The sequence below is a fragment of the Sinocyclocheilus rhinocerous genome, unplaced genomic scaffold (genome assembly GCF_001515625.1).
Source record: "Sinocyclocheilus rhinocerous isolate Xijiao unplaced genomic scaffold, SAMN03320098_v1.1 scaffold62, whole genome shotgun sequence".
NCBI classification, from domain to species: domain Eukaryota; kingdom Metazoa; phylum Chordata; class Actinopteri; order Cypriniformes; family Cyprinidae; genus Sinocyclocheilus; species Sinocyclocheilus rhinocerous.
Genome location: NW_015656585.1, coordinates 2,735,652 through 2,745,124, shown reverse-complemented (window position 1 = coordinate 2,745,124; position 9,473 = coordinate 2,735,652). Strand labels below are relative to the sequence as shown.

The following is a 9,473-nucleotide window of genomic DNA, read 5'->3' as shown; positions in this document are numbered from 1 at the left end:
GGAGGCAGGAGCGGGTGGGAGGGCGGGCATTTTTGAGCCTCCGGGCTTTTAGGCCAGAACTTAGGAACAGGAGCCCTCTCTTTTTCGGTGTGGCACAGTCGCCGTGCCATACACAGCTCACCCTCAGCCGCGGTGCTGTAGTTATAATTCAAAATAAAATCAGCAGGAAAAAAATAAAAATAATTGTAGAAACAATGTTCACTTAGAAATTGCTAGTAAATTTCACAAATACAAAGTAAAACATTGAATTAAACATACATTTGAAGTAGAAAAATAGTATTTCTTGTAAAACATACTATAATTGTCACGATACGCTGGAGCATGGGAACGAGGAAACGAGGAGACGTGGAGATTTCACAAAACGGGAGTCTTTAATAACCCAACAGGGAATCACAGAGCACAAGGAAATTAAATAAAAATGACAAATGCATACAACAACATTTCGAAACTAAACATTTAAATGAAAACAAAAAAATAAAGCTAAAAACCATAAAAAGTGATACTTATCCTTTGCCGGTGTTCCTGCTCGGTGGAGTCGCACGGTTGAGTCGATGGTCTTTACACTCTTCGGTCTTACCACGACCGCAGCCGCGACCGCTTCCGCGGTAAACTAAGCTTCTTTTTAATTAGTTTAACAAAACTCAAATTGAGTTCAGCTGGACACACTTTCCTGTTTATCACACCAAATGGCCAAGCAAAGCGCACGACACTGACAAGGTACGTGATACAGTACGAGACCAAACGCGATTTCAGCACGTCTCCACAGTAAACAAAACAAGCGTTTCCTAGCAATGACAACTGTGCTAAACACTGAGACAAGAAATAAATACACTTACAAGCTGCTTTTAACTTCTGCTGATTGACTGCTTCTCACAAAGAGTATTTCTTTACACTGTTTTGCTGGCGATTGAACACACTTTCCTGTTAATCACAACAAATGGCCAAGCAAAGCGCACGACACCGACAAGGTACGCGATACAGTACGAGACCAAACGCGATTTCATTATTTATTAATAACAATAATAAAATTACAGTTAATAAGTCATAATAACGGTTAACATAATAATAGTGAAATACTCCAATTATAAGTTCACTTCTGTAAATCTGCTATCAGCAACATTATAATAAGTGTTTACATTGAAGGTAATAAAAGAATGTTTTCAAAATAATGTTCTCAAATTAGTTAACACAAAACGCATATCTTCTAGGCCTACTTTAACTTCAGGAGGATGATGATCATGTATGGATTCTAACTATAATTCATTTTGTGGTCATGTATGCAATACGCATGAGCAAATAAATAAAATCATTGTCACTTGCATAATAATAGGTTTTTAATTCATTCAGAATATCAGTTACTACTGTTAATTAATGAATTTATGTTTATAAATCTAGAATAATAAGCAATATAAATGACTAGCATCTACTTTTTTTCAGAGAATGATGATGATGGATGATGATAAGTTTTGCTTTCAATATTATAACATACTGATAAGAAATGTGTTCTGTACATTGAGTTTATGGGGTGTTAAGCACACATTGTTTTTATTTCACTGTTTGCACATATTCATAAAGAACAAATGTCATTGAAGATGTATGTTGAAAGAGAGGAATTCTTCAATAGTATCACTGACTGTTGAGGCAGCTGAAATCTGAATAGAAAAATATGCCTTCCTGGCCTAATCACTGATCCATCTGAGGCATTAGTACAGCATGAGTTACAAGAGAGTTGTAATGAAGCTTCGCTGGTCTACTGTTAGCAAACAATCTTTTTAGGATTCAAATGACTTATATGTCTGAAAGGTATATGAAAACCCTTACTTCCTTTGTTCTTGTCTTGTAGACATCACAGCAAACAATATATTATATCCATTCTTATTTATTATTTCTTTATTCTTTACTGAAAACGTCTCTCTTTCAAGCATGATCTGTCCCAACTTTGACTTGTAAGTTACTATTAGCATTTATTTTGCATAAGTCCAGTTTATGAATGCATACATTATTTTATTTATATAATAATTAAAAAACATATTTTTTAAATATTTTATAGAAATGTATGCATTTTTGTGCAATGTAACCTTTTTTCAAGCTTTCTTTAATATGAAGTATTGCTTTATTTTGAAGTATCGCTCACGGTCATTGTAGGCTCTATCATCATCACTTTTTTTTTCAGTCCAGTTCACATTTGCATCCCCCGTCGGCTTCAAAAAAAAAAAAAAACGGCCACCTTTATTTCTTTGGTTACTTCTAAAACAACTCTCCCCTCCACAATATCCCCACTAGTAAAAGTATTGCTTTTATTAATTGGGTCATAAAAAGACTGAACTTGATGGATCCTGACATTTTTTTGTATCTATGTACACTAGACTAAATATTCAGAGGCAACTACATGATGGTTCTTCCTGTTCTCATGAGTGAAGCAGGAGTGACAAAGTTTCATGCCTTCGGAAAAAAAAAAATATATAAAAAAATATTCTTGAGAGAGTGGCATTTCATACACCTGCCTGGTCAGCACTGATCTTTCAGTTCAGAGTTCACAGTGATAGATGGAGTCCTGATTGTTGGAAAATGGCATCTCAGGAACCGCACGCCAGTGGTTTGAGTCTTACCTCTCAGATAGGCCCTTCAAGGTATCTTGGAGAGGTGAGGTGTCCAAGTCGCAACATCTAGCTACTGGGGTGCCTCAGGGCTCAGTATATATATATTTATATACACCTTGCTACGTGTACTGCGTTAGGCTAACCGAGACTTGTCATTTGCACTTATATATTGTTGCTCTTTTGTTAGTTTTGACTGCTTTTATTGCCCTCATTTGTAAGTCGCTTTGGATAAAAGCGTCTGCTAAATGACTAAATGTAAATGTAAATGATTGGCCGGGGGACCTGCTTGCGTACCACAACAGAAGATGAATCTTATCTTTCATAAGGCTGTAGCATGAGATGAGCAAAACATTTATACAAAAAAAGTAAAATCATGCATAAACACAATAATGTTTACAGGTCCACTGGTCAGCTTGAAGTGCAGCATTAAGTACAGTATGGACAACTGAGCATCACCAATTATTATCTGTATTCTTAAGTTTTTCATAGTCAATAAGGATGTCTCCATGATTTAGATATTCCTGATTCCTGACTTCTATAATTTTGAGTGTAGATATGTGGACCCAGTATTTCTTGTCTCTTTCAACCAACTTCTGCAAATAATTTAGAATGTATTTTAAAGTTACCATGAAATAAGAATGAAAAAGTGTTTATTACAAATTATTTATCCATGCACATTATTTTATTTTCTTATTATTTATTTTGTCCTCATAATCTTTAATCAAAAAAATATTAACATTCCCACCGCTCATATCTTTTCTGATGACGTGTGCACTGGAGTGAAGGTTGGGCAATAAAGTTGTCCAAAGACCAGATGAGTTTCAATCACTCCCCTCCAGCAAACTGGTACTCACTTGAAATTATCGTTTATTTAGTTTGCAGTGGCCACTTTCCACATTCCAATAAATTCCTAATGGACAAAAAATAATTTACATTCTACTATTTTTTTTTCCTTGTGTAAAAAGCTTTTTCGTTCAGAAATATGTCACATAGGAGAGACAAGTCAGCCACAATTTCTGTTTCATGCCAAATCTTCTTAGGATGTCAATAAGAACTCCTGACTCCGGGGACAGAGTCCCCACTTGAGAAAATATTATATGCAGCTTCAGCACCATCCTTTGTAAAAGATGGCAAGAGGAGGCGAAGCAGAGAGAATACTGAAGATAATTTTATTAGAGGATTCAGATCGTTTCAGATCACTTGCAGGTTTATCTGCTGTAGCTTACATTGATCAGCCACAACATTAAAACTGTAGGTTCCCCTCGTGCTGTCAAAACAGCTCTGATACTTTGATGCACGGATTCCACAAGATCTCTGAATGTGTCCTGTGGCATCTGGCACCAAGACATTAGAAGCAGATCTTTTAAGTCTTGTAAGTTCCAAGGAGGGGCCTCGATGGATTAGATTTGTTGGTCCAGCACATCCCATAGATGCTCAGTTGGATTGAGATCTGTGGAATTTGGAGGCCAAGACAACACCTTAAACACTTTGTCATTTTCTTCAAACCATTCCTGAACAATTTTTGCAGTTTGGTAGGGTGCATTATATCACTGAAAGAAAGTACATGGTCTGCAGCAATCTGTAGGTAGGTGGCACATGTTAAAGTAGCATCCACATGAATGCCAAGACCCAGGGTTTCCCAGCAGAACACTTATCAGAGCATAACACCGTTTCTGGTGGTTTAACTAACCACAAACATACCAGGGGTCCGTTCTTCGTACATCGCTAACTCAAGTTAGCTGGATTTGATTGTTGACGATTTGGCATGATCTTGGATTGGTTGGTTCTTCAAAGCTCAAAGCTACTCGGGTTTTTTCATGTAAACAGGATTAGATCGCATCTTTTTAAGCAGAATTGATACCAGCCACTGCTACTTTATTAGAAGAGTACCCTACTGATCCAGGGACAGCAATTTAAAATAATAGAATAATGTAGACACAGCCAGTTTTACTCACTGAAATATTTATTCATTATAAAATAATTACTTTATAATTGTATTGGAGTCTTACACACATGCAATAAAGTTAACCTGAGCCGTGCATTAATTTGAGGGGTGACAGATATCATGGGAGTGGCTTGATGGATCGCAGGAGATGCTGATAACTTGATCTTGACCCTTAAGAAACTTTAATTAATGCTGTCACGTAACAAATCTGTCTCAAAGATAAAATTAAATGAATGGCTAATTACAACATTGAAATAAAAATGTAAAGCCTGTACAAATACTAGAAATCGTGAATATAAATAACTGGGAATCATGTAAAAAAAAAAAAAAGTAAATAAAATCAAAACAGTAGCCTACACATTTCATTTATCTGTTATAACATTTATGTAGTTTTGTTATAAAAGTCCAGAAATTTGTCAAGTTTTTTATCAGGTGTCTTTTTTCATTATATGATGTCATTACGTTGCTGTCTTGCCGCCAGCCAATCACTGCATTGCTGATCGAGGTTTCGAGTATCGATACATCTGCCCTTTTCGGAGAACGCGCAGTAATCTTAGACAACTTAATCCAGATATTTTAATCAAATCCGCAAATTCGTAGTACGTTTTTATATTTAAAGAATTTGCCACTGATGATTCAAACAGAGTGTAGAGTAGCGCTTGTTGTTTGTCATTTTTACGATCACAAATGCAGACATGGTTTTATGTTTACGCGGTGCGATGCAACGCGTAAAAAGACAGTATAAGTCATTATAATCAGTAATTATGTCCCCACTGGATGCAACAAATGCCTCGTTTATAATGGGTTTTAATGTTTTTGTCTCATCGCTTCGGCCGGGACACGGCATCCACAGTATGGTAAGGGGTGTAACATTTCTGTCACACGCTTGAGGTATTCGGCCAATCACAACGCACTGGATAGTTGGCCAATCAGAGCACACCTTGCTTTTCATTCCGATGAGCTTTGTAAAAATTGACGCGTTTCAGAAAGGCGGGGCATAGAGGAGAAACAACAATGTACAGTATGTGGAAAATAATGTTTTTTTTTAACCTTAAACCGCATAAACATTTCATTACACCAAATACACAAAATAATGTTCTTTTTAGCAACATCATATGACCCCTTTAATCAAATCTGCAAATTCGTTTGAAGAACCAAATTAGCCAGAGATCAGTTATCACGATTAGAAGATCTGGCATCTTTCAAATCATCTCAGATGTATTAAGCAAAGTACTAAGAATGGGCCCCTGGAAACCCCCACAAGACTTGCAGTTTTTGAGATTTGGGAAAGAAATCGCATGTGCGTTAATATGCTGGATTAGGACCTAAAATTGCAGCTGCCAAATATAATTGCTGTTGTCTGTGTCATTAATGTTAATCAAACAAAAGAACTTGAGATAATAGCACAAAGACTTCCAATTATCTCACTGTCCTTCAATAAATAACTTTTGTAGCTTTAATAAAAACCAATGTTTTGTAAAATAATCAAGCTTGAGAGCAAGACTGAGATGTTTTAATTCTTCCATGTCACCACATTTATTTTAGCATAATTTCAGTCTGTTGTTACTTTTAGTCACATTTGATTCTCGAGTATCCAACATGTTATAAAATAATTATAACTTCAGTAAAGAAACTTGTACAAGCATGTAACATTTTTACAGTAATAGATGCAGTCTATAGATCATTTCATCATGGATGGAGGTCAAAAGTGCAAATGCAGTACAGTATCAATACAACTGCAGTACTATCAGCAAAATATGTGTAGGAGTGGTTAGAGATAAAGGGCTTTTTTACTATCAAGAACTGCTGCTTGTAGACCTTATGCTCCAGAGAAACAAGCAAAGAGTCATCTTTAGAATGTTATTTTGAACTTCCGTTTTGCAGTAGCTCTGCATACATCTACAACATTGCTGTCGAAGAGTTTTAGCAGGTGAAGTGGACTTACTGATGCAAAAGACACATCCAGATACACCTGAAAGATAATCATGTTTTTGCTTTACTCTATGATAGAAAGTCTTGTTAAGCTGAACTATTGCTTTAAATATGGCAATACTACAGAAGACAAAACAGCACCTTGAGTTCATACTGCACTTTTAGAATTCTGCAGTTTTCAATGGTGACAGTCAGGTCATGTGGAAGGGTCATGTCCACTATGAATTTTGACTTTTCTCCAGAAGGGATGCGATCTCTAGTCTCTTTGACTATATACTTGAATCCTCTATTAGTGCTCTTGCCAGCGATGAATGTCTGTTGCTGCTTGAGGCTGTACTTTAGCTTGACGTCACGAGATGAAGAGTTGTCAATGTCGACAAATACTCTGATTGTTTCACCTGCAAAAATGATAAGAATTAGAGACAACATACATCAATAACTACAAAATCAAAGTAACAAACTGACTATAGCTGGATGTCCATCCAAGTTGCTAATTTAATTTGTGTAAAAACTATTTACAGATAAAGCAGCATTTCCATCCAGTGTGTTTAGGAGAACACATGTAGTTACATCTGGAGGAATTGAAGTCGAATAATTTTGATGTTAAGTCTTTGACTTGAGATTTTGAGATGCTATACGAAGCTCTGCTGTTATTTTCTTCTCTAAGCAAATTTAGTACTAGGACTTTTTTAATGCGGATTAATCAGTCTACTCCGCAAATGTATTGACCATGTATTGATGTATGTTTTTTTATGTGAATTTTGAATTGTATGTGAATTTGATTCACATGTTCCTTGGTAACATTCTGAATTTTTATACATTATCTTACAATGTGCATACAAATATGCTGATGGAAACCCGACAGTTGACACTGCAGGCTAGTGTCTTCAGTTTAGTCAGCTTTGCAAGAGACGCTTGAGAGCTAAACATGTGACATGATCACCTTGCATATAGCCAGTTTTTTCAGCTGTTACATTCATTGACATTTTCCCTGAGCCAAAAAGTTTCATCCTCTTGTCTTGTGTGCCAGATTGTGGTTGCTGTATGAAAAAAACAACATTCTAAATTGAGTTAACTAAAATTCACACTATATTTCATAAATCACAAACATTGGTTTAAAATCACATTACTTGAGTTCTGATGATGGTTTATAAAACGGATAGTTCCATTATTTGATTGACATTGTAAATTACTCTAGGAACACATACCCGTTACATCAGTATTACTGTGCCACAGCGTCTTATGTGTTGCTTGGCAAACATTCTGCTATCAGAATTACATTGCTTGGGGGATGAATAATATTTAATTGCTGCTGGTTTAGATTATGAAAAAAAAAAAACATTAACAACACCCATTAGCTGTTCTAAATGCACTGTAAATGCATGGCTTCTTGGGGCTTAATGCTTTAATAAGTGGTTACATCATCTCTCTATTTATGTGAATTGATAGATGAGTGCTAAATAGTGAAATATGGCATTATAATTCATACCAGTAAATGATCATTGCTCCCATCATTTCTCAGCACAAAGGTTAATTCCGTATGTGCAGAAGATGTTGACTTCCAAGGCCTGCTCAGCTTTACTGTCAAGACATACTTAACCCAGCCATGAAATCCTTTAAAAGATGGAGGCATATTTCTGAAATTATGGAAAAATAAAACTCTTTAGTTTCTGACAAACATTACAATATGTCATATAAACAGTATATCGTATGCATAAATGTGCATTATGCATTAGCAAAATGTATGTATATATTAATATGATGTTTTTTTTCAAGGATGATAATTTGTGCTAATATTGTAACTGAACTGGAAGGAAGTAAAATGCGGCACACTCTTATGCTCTTGCTGATTCACTTATTTGTTCTGTAAATTGTGTTCACAGGCTGTGAATTACACCTGCTGAATATTTTTTTCACTGTGCACATATTTACACAATAAGGAACAACAACAATTGAAGATGTATTTTGAAAAGCACATCAGTAGTATCACTCACTGTTGAGGCAGCTGAAATGTGAATGGAAAAACATGACTTCCTGGCCTAATCACTGGTCCATCTGATGAACAATAAGGTTAATATGGGGTTATGTAATATGGGTTACAATAGTTTTTCAACAAGCATATTTAGTTTACTATCATCAAACAATCATTTCTGGTTTCATGTGAATTATGAAAAAAAAAGTTTTACGCAATTTATTTAATTTTATGCTATTTACTTAGTGCAAGGTATAGGCTATGAAACCCATTTACTTACAAGTCTCTCCATCTACAAGAGTTGTATTCTTTTCACTTTCTCCTGTAGACGTTACAGCAAGAAATAAAAGTAACTTACGTTACACAATTTGGAATACAAATTTGATATTCTTATATATTTGACGTTTTCTTATGTGCAACCTCACCTTTCTTTGAGCTCTCTTGAATGAAGTATTGCTTTAGTTTGAAGTATCTCTCATGGTCGCTATAGGTTGTTTCGTCGTCACCTGATCCTTCAGTCCAGCTTACATGTGCGTCCCCCGTCAGCTTCACAAAAAAGCTGTCCACCTTTATTTCTTTGGTTACCTCCAAAACAACTCGCCCCTCTACAATATCCCCACTAGTAAAGGTATTGCTTTCATTAATCGGGTCGTAGTGAAGACTGAACTCTTTGATGGATTTTGACATTTTAGTTTTTATGTCTGTACACTAGACTAGACATTCAAATCCAGCGTAGCTGGGAGGCTCCGCTCGTTTGCCTGGCCAAAGCAGGATTGCCTTCTTCTTCTTCTTCTTCTCATGATGTTTAATGGCGGTTGGCAAACCAGCTTTTGGTGCATATTCCGCCACCTACTGGGATGGAGTGTGAGGCGATGATATCAAGGGAAATGCTAATAAAAAATAAAAAAAACCTTCCATCTATATTTTATTATATAAATTTGTTATTTTCAAAAAATGTATAAGAGCTTTATAACCTTTATGAGAACTGTTTAACACATTCTGTAATGTCATAGAATTAATGCCG

General features: G+C 35.8%; 1 protein-coding gene across 1 annotated transcript in view; it reads right to left on the bottom strand.

Moving 5' to 3' along the window:
- Positions 1 to 6,397: 6,397 nt before the first annotated feature.
- The window catches only part of LOC107720216 (arrestin domain-containing protein 3-like), a 4,089-nt gene continuing 1,013 nt past the window's right edge, over positions 6,398 to 9,473 (bottom strand). Inside the window, exons 4-7 of the mRNA XM_016527851.1 lie at positions 7,967 to 8,114; positions 7,421 to 7,517; positions 6,619 to 6,875; positions 6,398 to 6,517 (exon numbers count right to left, since the gene is read on the bottom strand). Of these exons, the coding sequence (XP_016383337.1) occupies positions 6,398 to 6,517; positions 6,619 to 6,875; positions 7,421 to 7,517; positions 7,967 to 8,114 (622 nt within the window). The remainder of the gene's footprint in view (positions 6,518 to 6,618; positions 6,876 to 7,420; positions 7,518 to 7,966; positions 8,115 to 9,473) is intronic.